Source organism: Mycotypha africana, assembly GCF_025528875.1.
Source record: "Mycotypha africana strain NRRL 2978 chromosome Unknown BDF20scaffold_1, whole genome shotgun sequence".
Lineage (NCBI taxonomy): Eukaryota > Fungi > Mucoromycota > Mucoromycetes > Mucorales > Mycotyphaceae > Mycotypha > Mycotypha africana.
In genome coordinates this window covers 2073689-2088001 of record NW_026515725.1, presented here as the reverse complement: position 1 = coordinate 2088001, position 14313 = coordinate 2073689, and the positions used below count along the sequence as shown (strand labels likewise).

General features: G+C 37.4%; 4 protein-coding genes across 4 annotated transcripts; all 4 read right to left on the bottom strand.

Annotated features, from left to right (window-relative positions):
- Positions 1 to 359: 359 nt before the first annotated feature.
- On the bottom strand, positions 360 to 1587 carry BDF20DRAFT_813157 (uncharacterized protein; the record flags this gene model as incomplete). Its single annotated transcript, XM_053076860.1, has 4 exons — positions 360 to 538; positions 611 to 709; positions 819 to 1150; positions 1226 to 1587. 4 exons carry the CDS (start codon positions 1585 to 1587, stop codon positions 360 to 362), a joined length of 972 nt encoding a protein of 323 aa, XP_052940795.1.
- Positions 1588 to 2246: 659 nt separating this feature from the next.
- Positions 2247 to 7301, bottom strand: BDF20DRAFT_845163 (Sec8 exocyst complex component-specific domain-containing protein). Its single transcript, XM_053079669.1, has 20 exons — positions 6896 to 7301; positions 6691 to 6814; positions 6551 to 6613; positions 6342 to 6480; positions 6094 to 6262; positions 5910 to 6012; positions 5784 to 5834; positions 5678 to 5721; positions 5500 to 5604; positions 5118 to 5435; positions 5011 to 5047; positions 4886 to 4947; positions 4394 to 4809; positions 4148 to 4322; positions 3934 to 4072; positions 3687 to 3835; positions 3562 to 3600; positions 3136 to 3485; positions 2831 to 3064; positions 2247 to 2765 (listed from the first exon to the last, which is right to left on the bottom strand). The coding sequence occupies exons 1-20, from the start codon at positions 6908 to 6910 to the stop codon at positions 2309 to 2311; spliced, it is 3189 nt and encodes a 1062-aa protein (XP_052940794.1). The 5' UTR covers positions 6911 to 7301; the 3' UTR covers positions 2247 to 2308.
- BDF20DRAFT_845153 (DUF1716-domain-containing protein) lies at positions 7302 to 9963 on the bottom strand. The gene is made up of 8 exons (XM_053079668.1): positions 9910 to 9963; positions 9485 to 9796; positions 9025 to 9402; positions 8643 to 8960; positions 8430 to 8578; positions 8221 to 8353; positions 8087 to 8144; positions 7302 to 8015 (listed from the first exon to the last, which is right to left on the bottom strand). Exons 1-8 carry the CDS (start codon positions 9931 to 9933, stop codon positions 7516 to 7518), a joined length of 1872 nt encoding a protein of 623 aa, XP_052940793.1. The 5' UTR covers positions 9934 to 9963; the 3' UTR covers positions 7302 to 7515.
- Positions 9964 to 10185: 222 nt separating this feature from the next.
- Positions 10186 to 13847, bottom strand: BDF20DRAFT_845148 (uncharacterized protein). The gene is made up of 7 exons (XM_053079667.1): positions 13497 to 13847; positions 13274 to 13371; positions 12915 to 13191; positions 12755 to 12820; positions 12426 to 12668; positions 11527 to 12345; positions 10186 to 11461 (listed from the first exon to the last, which is right to left on the bottom strand). The coding sequence occupies exons 1-7, from the start codon at positions 13689 to 13691 to the stop codon at positions 10382 to 10384; spliced, it is 2778 nt and encodes a 925-aa protein (XP_052940792.1). The 5' UTR covers positions 13692 to 13847; the 3' UTR covers positions 10186 to 10381.
- Between the last annotated feature and the right edge of the window lie 466 nt (positions 13848 to 14313).

Genomic DNA, 14313 nt, shown 5'->3' with positions numbered 1-14313 from the left:
TGGAAATGGCTAAATAAAGCATGGTTGCAGAAATGTGTCAGCTGCTAAGCATGAAATGTATTTTTTCAGCCACTTGAACTCAAACACTCTTTACCCATGGTTGACTACTGTGATAGGCCACGCGATCTACAACAATACCCGTCTCTTCAAATGCTTCACGACGTACAGCTTCTTCTAAAGTTTCGCCTGCTTCAGCAAAGCCTGCTATACAAGAATACATTCTCTTGGGCCATCGTTTTTGTCTACCTAATAAAATCTTGTCACCATCAGGATGAATAATGCACATAATGACAACAGGATCTAAATAGAGTCATTTGTAATAGTCATAGTTCCTATGTAAGCAACGTAATGCCAATTTATCACACGCCACTGATTGTTTGCTGTCTAACTATACCTGTTCTGGGATAGTTGAAATTTTGAACACTATTGTGGCTAATGCATGCATTACCAGCAGGACAACTGCGCTTATACCCACCTTCTAACAAGACAGTACGCTCACCGCACGCTACACAGAATTTATTACGAGCATTCCAATCAACTATTCATCCAAAAATTGTCCAACTTTAGCTTGACTATACTTAATGCCAAATTTGGGGTAAAAGAGACTTACTCATGGAAGCTGCTTGTGCAATAATGGCTGTTTCGGATTTTTCCATTCCATAAGCGTGGGGCAATGTAGATGTAAATGCCCAACCTTTAGCTTCAAAGCCTAGAAAGAAGAGCTCACTTCAGCAGGTCTTTTTCTCTTTTTTTTCTTTTTTTTCTGGTTCCTGAAAGGAAATTTTACCGAATTTTCGGTTCAATGCATATGTACGTACCTTTAATAAGAGACCTGAATAAAGCTTCAGTTTCACCTTTTTTGGGTGTCAAATCAAGTGCCCAATATGCAATACCACCTTCTTCACCTGTCCCTTCACTTTCGTCCAAACCCAAAAATACCAAAATGACTTCTGTAACATTCTCTAAAGCAGTATCATCTTCATTCTTGTAAACGCGATCCACAACAGAAGCGACATCGTCGTACTCTACATATTGAATATTGCCTTTTTCGGTATAAATGGTCTGTTGATTGTTAAAGATCATGTATTTGGCTCTTTTGGAGTGTGCTAAACGTGACAAAAATCCGTTATCTGTTCTCTTCCAACCAAACCTATCATAAAAAACCTTATTGTCAGTATCTATTCAACAAAGGCATCTATATTACACGTCCGAACTTCTCTTTCACCTGTTGAGTGGATTGCCAGAAAATACAGCTACGTAATTATCAGGAAAAGGAAAGGTTGTTGGTGCTTTGTCCTCTACAGACGTTAAAGAGGTAGCAGGTACTGATAATAATTGAGCAATGGGTTCTTGGCCCCATAGAGTAGCCAACTGGCTAGCAGTTTTGCCATCATCCGTTTCAATGGTGAGATCAGCTTTGTTCTGCTTCAAGAGTTGAGCTACTTCTAACTGGCCGAAACGGGCAGCAAAGTGCAAAGGAGTCCAGCCACGTTCATTTTTATTATGGATTGACTTTATATTCTTTTTGATATATTCTAGATCGCCAGAAGCGGCTGCTTCGAAGATGTCATTACTGTTGTTGCTCATTCAACAATATCAATAAATTCTCTCTTCTTTGTTTCAGTTCCCAAAGGAAATTTTATCTTGCTTATAAATTAAGAAATTGAGATGACCACACTTTGAAGTAAAATTGAAAGACAGCAAAAGCACCATGCTGCCTATGGAAGGAAGAAGAGCACAGTAGAAGACATCAGGCTTCTATCATCAGCTTTTGTCCCATCTATGAACCGCAATGCAAAATTCAATTGTCAAACTTGTACCTGAATGTTTGTTGCCTTCCACCAATAATGGCGATGAAATTTTCAAGATATGCATGTGATAAAAAGGGACGGAAATGCAAGTTAAAAAGATCCCTCATAGAAAAAACACACATGCATAAGCTTTATTAGTATTGTGAATGGTCTGTCTGCCTTCTGTACTGATTGTTCATGAAGGAATGTTACTGCATTTTTTGATTGAATGAAATCGTCGTAGCCTGGCGCGACGCGAATCACAGCATATCTTAAGAGTGTACACCTTGGTGGGTACGGCGGTGTAGGTTATTGGACGGGCTAACCTTACAAAGTAAAGTCAATGGTTCTAAAACAAAAATTCGATGGTGGAACATCAACCTTGACAAAGGCTTTTGCTTTTGTCAATTTGGGAAAAAACAAATTGATATCTCTCTTTGAGTATCCGTGAGGTTGGATACAGTTGGTTTGCTCCCTCCAATTATAGTAAAATAACTAATCCTTTTTTATTATACAATCTAATTTTCATAATCTGCCATCACTTCAACAAGTTCCAGAAGCCATTCGCTATACTTGTTATGATTCGCTTTTCGAACTTCGTCATAGGTAGTCGTATTACTATCAGCAGCAGTACAACTATTATGCTTAATTTGCTGTTGTTCATCATCCTGATCCAAATTAATGTCATGGATCAAGCCAAGTAATATACGGTATTCGTCAAAGCTGAACTTAGGTCCGTTTTCTTGGATAGACTTGATAATTCCTTCACTTCCCAGCTGAAATATTTGGTAATATTCTTTAGCCCTTTCCATGATACTACACTGCGAGGTAGGGACAAGGTTATTCATATTTTGTTGTAATGCCAGAATATTACGAAGCATTTTTTGTATGCCATTTTTGTTCAGACGTTTTATATAAGATGCTTCCGATATAAGAAGATGGACAATGAGGCGTGGTAAGCCATCAAATACGAATCTATAATATTATTAATCGATTATCAGTAAATAACAGATAGTGCACTGTAATTACTTTAAACTTACTCTTCATCGCGAGGCGGTAGTGATGCGTTGACACTTTCACTCAGTTCCATCAAATCTGCATTCAGTGTAATGATATATGGATCAGGTTCAAAGGTTTCATCCTCCAGATAATAATTGCCATCACGAATGGCTAACTCCAGATAATACATCGTATGATTACGTGCTTCTATTCTTAATGTAAACAGACACGTCTCAGCAAGTTGCTGATATGTCGTAAGTAGAGCATCAAACCGCCTTGATAGATTATGCACATTTTAGTTTTCAATTTCTTCCAAAAGCAAGTCATACATTGTCAGTTATCTTACTTTGCTATATCTTCCGTTAAAGCTAGAGAAACCTGCAGCGTGTTATATTGACTTTCGTCTACAGTAGGAGATGACCCTTCCTCCACCGGCTGTGGTGGCATATCCTGTGTTGACCACCGTTTCGTATTTTTTAGTCCATTCGTAGGATGATATTGCTGTTGTTCCTGGTTGCTGGCTTTTACGGCAGTAGCCTCCTTCACTGAAGGCGAGCGCAGTGTCCATATTTCTCTAACGAACCATTTTATCGTATGATAAAGTCGTCCCAAAGCAATATGCTTTTTGGGCTCAAACATTAATTCGTTTGTTTCTAATACTCTATCATTTTTTAACTTCAATTCCATGTTTATTTCCTAATGTAACGCAAAATATTAACGTTAATAACGAATAAATTTTGGTCAACAAAGTATCTATTTCCTTCTACTTTACTGCTTGATGTAGCGCTTTAATGAACTCTGGATCGGACGCCTAAATTGATAGAAAGAGGTATGTGTTTGAGCCTCATTCTGCGACGTATACTTCACCAACTGATAGTAAATACTATGAACACTTACCGTATCTTCGTCAAAAAGAGAGTTTTGACATAGTAAGCCTACTAAACTCTCATCTTGGGCCCAGTCACCACTTGTACTGATAGTAACATCCGTAACATTGTTGTTAGTGGAGCTATCAATAATAGAGGAGGCTCCTTTGGCCACAGTGGCTATACAAAAAAAAGTTAAAAAAGAAAACAACCAAAATAAAATAAAGCTGTTGTTGAAGATAGCCTCAATCGTATTAAAATCTAACATATTAACTTACAATAAAACCTTTGGTAACATTTTTCATAAAATTTGAGAAGAACAACTTCAATCAACCGAACATATTCATCTGTATGAAAGGGCATAATATGCATAGTACGGCAGAGACTTTGAATAACTGATATCAGGGCAACAGCACTCTAAAGGAGAATATAGATTGAGAAAAAATTGTATGAAGAGACATCAACTCTTAATTGTAGAAGTATATAAAATACCTTGGTAATAGGGTATTTGGAATAATTGTGATAATCACGGGCGTCTTGGAAAGCATCGATACCAACAGTAGCATGTTGTATCAATTGCATGACCTTCTCTTCAATTTGAGGCAAGAAAACATTAACAGCAAAGTCATCCAAAAAGCTACCAAATGCTTCTTCATTGCGGTCATCGCTTAAACAAGAAGGTTTAGTATTTTTGTAAAGCCATGCGTGTGTGAATAAATCTATATTAACTACACTTACTAATCTGGAAACACTTCTTTTACATGGCTCAAGAACGACATTGTTGGCTTTAACAGAATACTGACATTATAGGCATCGGGCTTGATTAGTACTTTGTGGCCTTTTGAGGACATATTATTGATGGCGTATTTATCTATGATAGTGGAGTGTGTATGGATAGTTGACGGATCAAATCCTGGTATCTGTTTTCTCTTGAATGTGAGGAAGAGTTTTTGTTTCAAATCATCATAGGTCGCTTCCGTGTCCTCGTCATTTCTATCATTGGTGTATGAATCATCATACGCTGTTTCTGCTGCAAAGCTGAAAAATTTATTTTGAGAAATGTTATTACTGGCATTCGTGTTAACAACAGGGTCATTCACGGAAACAATGTTTTGGTAAGAGTTCGTTAAATAATCTTGCAAAAGGGATTTAATCTATTCAAAGAGCATTTTCAGTGTGTCTATATAAGCAGGCTCGTTTGTTCAGTTGATAATGCATTTTTATGTTTACCTCTGACTGAATAGGTTTCCAAATTTCGTGGAAATGATAAATATTGATACTGGAACCTGAACCTGTAACAAATCCATGAGCTTATCTGCTCTTTGAAGATACCATCCAGCACCAGATGTGCTTACCTTCTTCTAAATCAATCATAGTACCAGATAATAGCCTCTATACAAGACAAATACCATTAAGTTACCACTACTCTGCAAAATTTAGGATAAAGCACCTTAGAAATTACCTGTTTAATATGTCTAGCACATGTCTCTACAAATCGATGGCCTGTTAATACTGATTTCAATTTTGAGAACAAGGTCCATAAGAGGTCTTTCAAAATTTCATTTTTCGCTTCTGAATTGGCTTTGTCCAAGCAATATATATCATATTCGTCACTGTTATTCTTATCGATCATTGAATAGCCGCTATGGTTATCCTTATTATGGTAGCTTTGTATTTGATGTGTGTAATGACTCCATTGGTTAGAATGTCTTTGTTCTACTTCAGCAATTGTCTTGTCGACGAGTGTATGAACCTCAACAGGCAGTCTCTCTTGGATGGTCTATGGGTTATTACAATTTTTAGTATACTTGTTCCTCTTGCTATACGTTTTTCTGTTTTATTACCTGCAAAGCAGATGAAATCTCGCCCAATACAAGTAACGATTCCATGATAAGTTCCATGTAATAGTAGGAGTCGGTATCTGGGTTTTTATCAGGATCTTCTGCTAACTACCGTAAGAGAATCACACTGGATTAATATGGATACAAAAGCTACGATACAAGCACTTTTAGAAAAACATACAATATCGTTTTCCTCAACAAGCACCTCCTGAACCGTACGAGCATCTGAATATGATATTAGATTAAAAAGAAATTCAAGACTTGAAGGTTCAAAAGTATATCTTTACCTTTCGTTTGGTTTTGATCCATTTGTCTTGGCTTAACTGAAATTTCAGGCACTGATTAAGAAGCCAAAATATACATGACGTTATGTAGTTGTCCCATTAGCGAAAAAAAACAAAACATCAACCTACGATCTTGTTGTCCTGGGGTGTAAGCTGTCCATCTTGAATCGCAATATGGATTCTTCAAATACAAATGGTTGTGAAGCTCTTCAATTAAAGTATCATATAACAACTATTTGTATAAAAAATTTAAGCATTAGACTTTCTATCTTCCATCCTTAGCTATCAACCAATTTTTGTGGGTTATTCTCACATTTTTTTGGGACTTCAAGTTTCTTCTAATATCGTCCAAAGCACCAATCTGCATCATATCCTTATTCATAGCTTGCTTCAACGAACGGCTAACTAATTTTGAAGCGCTTAATACCTGCTTGTTCTCCATGAGCGCATCTATCTTTTCCGGAGTCGTTCGTAATTCCTCACTACGATTTATTGCACATATTACCAATTTTTTTTAGATCGCTCTATCCTTTTTTCTCAGCTGAGAAGAAATTCTCTTACATTGTCTCTAATATGCTTAGCATTTCTTTGTATTGTTGAGATTTATACCAGAGGTTCAACAGATCGTTTCTTTTCAACAACAAATCTTCTTTACAACGCTTTAAATTATTTTTAATATGTACAACTCTGTTGGAAGAATCTTTCTCAATTTGCTTTAGTTATTTTCTTTTTTTTTTATAACGATCACAATTGATGATAAGTATGCTTACCATTAATATACTGTAAAACACCCCCAAAGGTACCGATAGAATTGTTGAATCCGCGATAATAATCTAAAAAATGTTTATATGTCAAATGGCAATTTATAGTAAACCATCGAGTAGGAGCGTTGCTGAAAGATAATAATTACCATTGACAATTGTTTTTAAGGCCATATCTAGATTGTACAAAATACGCTGAAAGGCCTTATAATCTTTCTTTTTACCAACTGAGCTATCATCCATAAGCTTTAAAGTAAGCGACACTGGGTCAAACTAAGAAGGATACGTGTGTCATTCAATCACGTTAGCCAATGACTAAAGTTGCTGGTGGTTCAATTATATATATTACTGTACGTCATCTTCCAACATGAACTGCCACCCTTCGTGAATTTCTCTCAAGACAGCTGGTTAAAAGGTGAAACGTTGAGTATCGTTTGACAACTCATTTATTCAGTTAAGGTTTTCGATGTCAAGTTGCATCTACCTTCGAATTGGGAGAAATCGCTTTCATAATTATTGTCATCCATCTGGTCTGCTTGTTGTTCAACGTCCTCTTCGTAAAGTTGTTGAGGTGGTATATATTTCTGCCGAACAACGGTTTTACTTCGTGAAGCAGTGGACCCAATCGTGCTGGGAGATGTTGGATAAGTAGAGTTGCTCATGTTTCTTAATTAGTTGTGTGCCACTGTCAAACCAAAAAGAAATAGCAGTAGTATGTATTAAATAACAGCAGTGAACAAAAAGTTTATGGAGAGGCAAATCCCAATTTTACTGCTTTATTTCAGCAAACACAAAAGGCACATTTCAGCCCAAGTCCGCCTGTTATTCTTGTAATAGATGCTTCGTCTACTGTCACAAAGCAATGACTCGAACCTTAAGTCTAATTGAAGGTAGTTTTATTGTGAATGATAATCTATGTGTGAATAAGATTCAGAGATATTAAATATGTGGGTTGAGAATAGACGTTTCTATTCTCAAATCTCATCCATTGATTCGACTGCTTGATTTTTCTGTTCCTGATTTCTTCCTTCCTCGCCTCTTGCAATTCGACGTAAAGATATGAAATCAGCCATCAAAGCTGTTTCTTCTTCAATTATCTTGAACACATCTAGCATAGACTGTCCTTTTCGTTTCATTAACAATAAAGCCTTTTCACGAACTCCCTTATCCTCCTCACTCAAAGCAGCAATCAATAAACAAACACGTTGCAATGTGAAGAGGCCTGCATCCAATCGACGTACATATAAATCTGCTTCAAAATCTTCTAACTCTTCTTCGACTCCCACGTCTTTCTTTAACTCTTCCAGATCTTGCTTCACCATTTCATCCTTATTTTCGTATTTTTCTTTTAGCTCAATAAGTCGATCCACCTTCTCATAATCATCTTCTGTAAATTTGAGTATTACTCTCATTCTTTGTACGTCGTCTTGTCGTAAGTTTCGTAGCAAAGAAAGAATAATGCATGAGATATGTTCTACCCACAACAAAGAATAGAAACTTTTAGATAAGTTGTATTTTGTCGATTGCTCCAAATCATTGCTTTACCCTCGTCTTCTGACTCGTTAAATGCTGATTTGTGTGATTTAGATAATTTTTTATTATTCTAAAATCGACAGAAAAGGTTAGGGTTAATCCGCTTTCTTCTTCTTTCATACCAATAATGGTTGGATATAATTTACCTTTCCCATGAAGAGTGGAAAAAGTACTTTCAGTCCGGAGACATCAACGAAGCGTATACATCTATCTCGGCTAGATCCATTCAGCGCATAATTCAATACTTTGACAGCTCTAATTCTGGCAAGTGTTCTTTCTCTAAAATTTCAAGACATTGAAACATACAGAAATCAGAGGCTAATTGTAAGAATAAGCGGCAGTAGTAATTCCTTACTTTAACATAATAACCATCAGTTCAATGCCTTCACAATCTAAAAAGCGTTTCTTGTTTTCCTCCTCGTTCAGCAATAAACAGAGGCCATTGAAAAGGTTCTCCACCATTTCTGATTCATCTTCGGTTTCTGCATCTTTACGTCTGTAGCCCTAATGAAAATGTGCTGAATTATTATCTCGCCTATTTGTACTCACACGGTAAAAAATAGCTTACAGCTAATAAAGTTAGTAATGTATCTATGCCATCCAGTTCACCGACTTTCAGACGAATGTCTCTGTTATCTTGCAATAAAATGGATAGTATTTCGCTTGCATATTCAATGTTGGCATCAAATTCTTTCTTTTGTAGTCTCTTTAGCAACCAAGGTAAAATGTCTGTTTTTAGAGCTATATCCTCTGCATATTTAGGTTCCAAAGAGATAATGTTTTCGAAAATCCCCATTGTTTTGAAAACACCTTGTCGGTCGGCTTCTTCGTCTTCATTTAAGCGGCCCAAATTTTGCACAAGCAATGGCAAGAGTTCATTTTCCAGCTAGAAAGACAGTCAACATTAGTGAAAAACATGAATGTTCTGTTTGCTGTTGGATTGATCGTACCATGGCTTCTACAAATGATTTGATACCCTGTTGAACTTCTTCCGTTCTTTCTAATTCTTCGTCTGAAGATCCAACGCCGACATCTTCATCAATCAATTCATTGATCAAATCAATTGTGTCAATAGCAATATCTGTATTCTCGTGGCTCAATAATGATAGAAGAGAAGCCACGCTGCCCAGCTTGACAAATTCTGGATAAAGGTGAGGGGCTTCTGTCAAGGCTAAAAGATTTTTGATTTCTTCATCTAAATCCGCTTCTGATTCCATGAATTTTTCAGGCTGATCAGCATAACGAACTCTCATTTCTTGGTTCTTATTGATGGCTTTTTCAAACTTGAGTATCATTTTTTTGACATTATTCGCGGTGAGTGCTTCTGTCTGTATGATGCGGTTTTATAGAGAAAAAAATTTTAAGTTTTTCGTGACATATTTCAATGTCGAGTTAATTGAGTGAACGAACCTCCTCCGCGTCGTATTCGTCAACCAAATCCAAAATATTACTTTGCTCTTCTGTTAATCCACCACCAAAAAAGCGACCTTCCTCATCCTCTAAGTCAACATCGACGTCGTCTTTGTACTTTTCTCCGCCATATACATCATCTTCATCCTCATCACTGAGTTTACTGCGTTTACTCGAAGGCTCTCCCGCTATAGTACTCGTTACTGTGGCAGCGTCTGGAAGCTCCGAAGCATCTTTATACTTATCAAAGAACTGAATATCAGGTGTAGCTGGCATTTTTCTCTTGTTACGTCCTGCAGGAATTGCAGGGATCTTTTTATTTTTCACCGAAAGTTTGAATGACACCAAGGGAAAAGTGAGATAAGTATAGATCTTATGAAGTATAATAGAAGCAGTAGATTACTCTGAAGTTTCTTTTTCTTTACCTTGAAGATGTCATCGATGTTCATACTGATGTGCAAGCTTTTTCAAAAAAAAAAGGGAGCCAGAGAAAAATGAAAATCTGACGAAGACAATGGTGCCTTCATCTACACTTCTTTTGGAATTAAAAGCCCGCTTAATGTTGCATAAAATCCAAGAGTAGGTTAGAGCATGCTTCAACTATCTCTTCGGCCCATGATGCAGAACATAACTGCACTAGTTATTTCTCAAAGTCACTCAGAATGTTATATTGAGCATAAGAAAACACAATTAAATATATACTGACGTTCATAACATTGTGGAAATACGCGTTTTGTTCGTTTACTAATGCAAGAAAAAGATCGTCTAAAACTAAGTCGTTTAGGTCTAATTTAATACGGGTTGGTTTTATTCAATCTGCAAAAGAAAGAAAAAAAAAATATGATATGTATTCTAAAGGATTCAAATTTTCTAATTGTTCATTCTTAATTAAACGTGTTATTGGGATAGATTTTCATTATTGTTGTTGAAAGCTACTGATGGATAAGATGTCATATTACCATTGATGGAAGGCTCTGCTATTGCTGTATTTTCCTGAGGAGTAGACGCTAACTGCTGCTGGGAAGGTAGAGAAGAGGAAGGTGTAGGAAGCTTCGGTGGCGATGCAGTGGTAGTGACAGTTGATGGAGGATGGAAACTATAATTTGTTTGCCCAGAAGAAACCAATGAAGAGCTGCTTTGCACGGGTAGTTTATTGTTATTTGCTGGTGCAGGTGGTGGCTGAGGACGTATAGGGTGGTAAAGTGGATTGCTCAATGAAGGTTGAGCAGGATTTGAGGCATTAGAAAAATGAGACTGTGGCTGTTGTCGCTGTGGATATGTTTGCTGAGTTTGAGACTGAGAGATTTGATAAGGTACAAATTGTCTGGAAGGTAAAGAGTTATTATGATGATGTTGCTGCTGCTGCTGCTGCTGGTACGATTGATGAACATAAGGCTGTGGCGAAGTCTGCTGTGATAGATTAGCAGTACCATTGTAATAGTCTTTAGTGGCAGTAGAGGCTACATTATCAGTGTAGGAATAAGCGTGCGGTTGCTGCTGGGTAGATCTTATAGAAGGTGAATTATTAGATGAGTAGTACGATCCCTGATGTTGTGATTCCGTTGAAGAGTTTATAGGCGCAGAAGGGTAAATTCGAACTGAAGACGACGATATTTGATGCTGTGGCTGGGGGCGCCAGGTCATCTGCATGGAATCAATTGAAGTTTTTTGTTGTTGTTGTTGTTGTTGTTGTCGAGGTAACTGTGAACGGTAATAACCTGTTGCCATCGTGGGCACTGCATTGGATACAGGGTAACCAGCATCATAATAGTTCATTCTTTGTCTCTTGTGACTATATGATTGCTGCTCATCACCGATGTCCACTTCCACTTCCTGCTCTTTTCTCTCACAACTCGAACAGATAAAGCTAATATTATCCAAACTCTTTGACTTGTCTACATATCCTGATTTCTGTAAGCACTTGATATGTTGCCAGACTCCACATTTCTCGCATGCAACCATAGGTTTTCCATCATCCTACAGATGTTTTAAAGATCAGCTCATTGTATCTGGTCACGAGTAGTATTCAACTGAGGTCTTACCAAGTTCTGTCCAGAGACACCGCATACACAAGCGAACATCCAACTTTCGTCGTCAGGATTTCTGTTTTTTGGCTTCCTACCTCTTTTCTTTGGTGGGATAGGATTACCATCTTTATCCAACCTTGGCTTTCTTGGAATAGGATTGCCATTTTCGTCCAGCTTTCGAACATATTTACGTTTAGGTTTCTGATCCTTTCCTTCCTGAGCGGTGGTTTGCTTTGTCTTTTTCCCTTTCATCTCAGTTGTAGTTGGCGTTTTGGCATCATTATTGACATCGTTCGCCACCTTATGCTGTGGTTGTTGCTGCTCAACAATAGTTGTGCCTCCGGCAGTATCTTGCCCTTCTTGCTGACTATCATTTTCTTCTTGCTGTTGTTGACGCTTCTCACGTTGTAATGCTCTATATTCACGTTCTTGAATGCGTCTCTCACGTTCTAATAAACGCTGTTCTCTTGCATTAGCAAGCATTTCCTTCTCTTTTTCCTCCTTTTCTTTAGCTTTCTGTTCGATACGGTTCGATGTTCGACCACTACGACGATGGCCATGAGCACTTGCGGTTGCTGCTATGGCCTTGTCTTCCAATTCGGCTGAAGCAGCACGCTCTAATGCCTCCAACTCTTTGATCATAATACGTGAACTGCGTTTACGGTTGAGTAGTGCTTCTTGCTTCCTCAATTCTTTTTCATGCTCCTCAATGACGGGTAATACTTTTGGTAAAAGATCATCCACTAAGAGTTGATAAAATCTCTGTTCATCGACATTTTTGCTGTGCTCATATTTTGCTGGAAATTGTTCCCATTCTAGCTTAGAAGAGCAAACCTTTATAATAAAAATAAATGTCAATTTATTCAGCTTCTATGTCCATCCAAGGATCTATGTGAAACATTATGAAATTTTACCAGCTTCCAAGGCACCCATTCACCTTCATCCTCACTCTCATCTTCTTCCTCAGCTGTATTGCCAGCTGTACTTCTACGAGAGCTTCTACGCACAGGTGTTAAACGCTTTCTTTTTCTACTGTTGGCTGTTGATTTCTTTGCTGCTGGCTTTTTCTTTGGTTTCGGTGTTTCTTTGTATAATCGGTTGTCATCGAATAACCAAAATGTGCTACCTTTTTTATCAAAGCCAATAGGATCTACCCTCTTTAATAATTATCTGTGAGGTGAGCATTTCAAAGACGAGAGAAAAGCATCATTACAAACACTGTGATGAATGTCATTTGACTTACCCATTGAGCAGCATCGTCCTCTGATTCTAGATGTTCTCTAAACCTTTCGGGATCATCTAATTGCCACTGAAAGGTATTAAGTATAAGGGTAAAGACAATTGAGTAAAGCTGCGCATCTCTTTAAGATATATGTTTTGAGACGAAAAAAATAGCTATATACCTCACAAAGCATATATAGCAAATAAACTTTGGTATCCAAAGGTAAGGTAAAATAGTTGATCAGTTCTGGTTTTACGTTACGAGTGGATGCAGTTGAAAGATTTTCTTTATCAGTGTTCTCCACGGGTTCCTCTTTTACTTCATCCGTCTTCTCTTCCGTTTCTTCTTGCTGCTGCTGTGTTGTATCATTGCCGGAAGTTGTTGGTAGGAAAGGGTTGGTCTGATCGAATTCTCGTTTATCAAACTCTTTCGAAAAGTACGTTTGCCAGTTTTGCACGCTAAGTGTTATGTAAGTAGCAATATTGATGTGTCAAAATCAACGGTATAGACAATATCGGTCCAAAATTAACAAGACGTTACTTTATGAATCTATTACGTGTTAGCACACGTAACATTCGGATCAGTAAATCTTCAAAGCGTACTCTCTCTGCAGTGTCTAACATCATACGCTCAAGGTCCTGTCAAATAAGAATTTTAATTCGTGAATTTCATGCAAATAATGCAGTTGCACAACTGTTCCCCTTCCTTTTCATTTATGCCCTTCCAAACCACTAATATGGATATATGAAAAATAGTGCATTACCTCTGTTTCAAAGACGTATTCGTCTTTATGACTATTCGAATGTATTGATGTATGTGACTGACGCGCATACAGTACATCTTGCACGGAGGCTGGCCAAGGGCGAAATGCCGATTGAAAAGTATGTAGAAATTGGGCGGTGGAAGCAAAGTTAAGATTGTTCCGTAATTTGCTGATCTGCGGAAGTGAAGTATTCATTCGACAACAGCTGTTTTCAGTAAATCAAGAAAAAAAAACCGGTTATCTAATGTGTAATTTTGAAAAATATTGAAGGATAGAAGAAGCCAGGTGGGTTAATAAAGGGAAAGGAGATATCTTCTTCAGTTGTACGTTTCAATAAAAGAAAAAATAAAACAATTCGGCAATTTTTTTTTTTTTTTTTTCGGTCCACCCACTTCCCTTGTTGGGCTGTTACCACGAAATATAATTGATTTACCGCAGATGAGCGAATGGCAAGAGCCATGGTAAAAAATTAGACCTTAACTCTTTGGTTGACTTTGAGTCCTCACTTAAAAGAATGGGATAATTCTGGATTCTATACATCTAATAGAAGTGTGCGTTCAGCTCAGAGCAAAGTATTTTGGCCATACTTCATCACTAATTTAGATAAAGGCGATGTATCGTATAGTTTAGTATTTAAAAGAGCATGTTAATCGTAGATTTAGAAATACAGCGACTTACGTATGTCTATCACGCACGGCTTTCGCAATACTTAAAATCATTGTAGAATATCGGTTTCCATTGTTGCAGTGTAAAAGGCTCAATTTTACTTTTAGTGGTGCAAAATATAATTCATGTGGTAGAAAACGGTGTATATCCC

What these genes read in the sequence shown, in the direction of transcription:
- BDF20DRAFT_845163 (XM_053079669.1), bottom strand. An exon ending in CACCCCAGGACAACAAGATC is followed by an intron (nt 5,835 to 5,909) that starts GTAGGTTGATGT and finishes CTTCTTAATCAG; the next exon opens with TGCCTGAAATTTCAGTTAAG. An exon ending in ATGTTACCAAAGGTTTTATT is followed by an intron (nt 3,836 to 3,933) that starts GTAAGTTAATAT and finishes TTTTTTGTATAG; the next exon opens with CCACTGTGGCCAAAGGAGCC.
- BDF20DRAFT_845153 (XM_053079668.1), bottom strand. Translation starts at nt 9,933, where the DNA reads ATGAACATCGATGACATCTTCAAG. An exon ending in ACGAATACGACGCGGAGGAG is followed by an intron (nt 9,403 to 9,484) that starts GTTCGTTCACTC and finishes CGCATCATACAG; the next exon opens with ACAGAAGCACTCACCGCGAA. An exon ending in AATCATTTGTAGAAGCCATG is followed by an intron (nt 8,961 to 9,024) that starts GTACGATCAATC and finishes CTGTCTTTCTAG; the next exon opens with CTGGAAAATGAACTCTTGCC.
- BDF20DRAFT_845148 (XM_053079667.1), bottom strand. Translation starts at nt 13,691, where the DNA reads ATGAATACTTCACTTCCGCAGATCAGCAAATTACGGAACAATCTTAAC. An exon ending in AATACGTCTTTGAAACAGAG is followed by an intron (nt 13,372 to 13,496) that starts GTAATGCACTAT and finishes CTTATTTGACAG; the next exon opens with GACCTTGAGCGTATGATGTT. An exon ending in AGGACGATGCTGCTCAATGG is followed by an intron (nt 12,669 to 12,754) that starts GTAAGTCAAATG and finishes TAATTATTAAAG; the next exon opens with AGGGTAGATCCTATTGGCTT.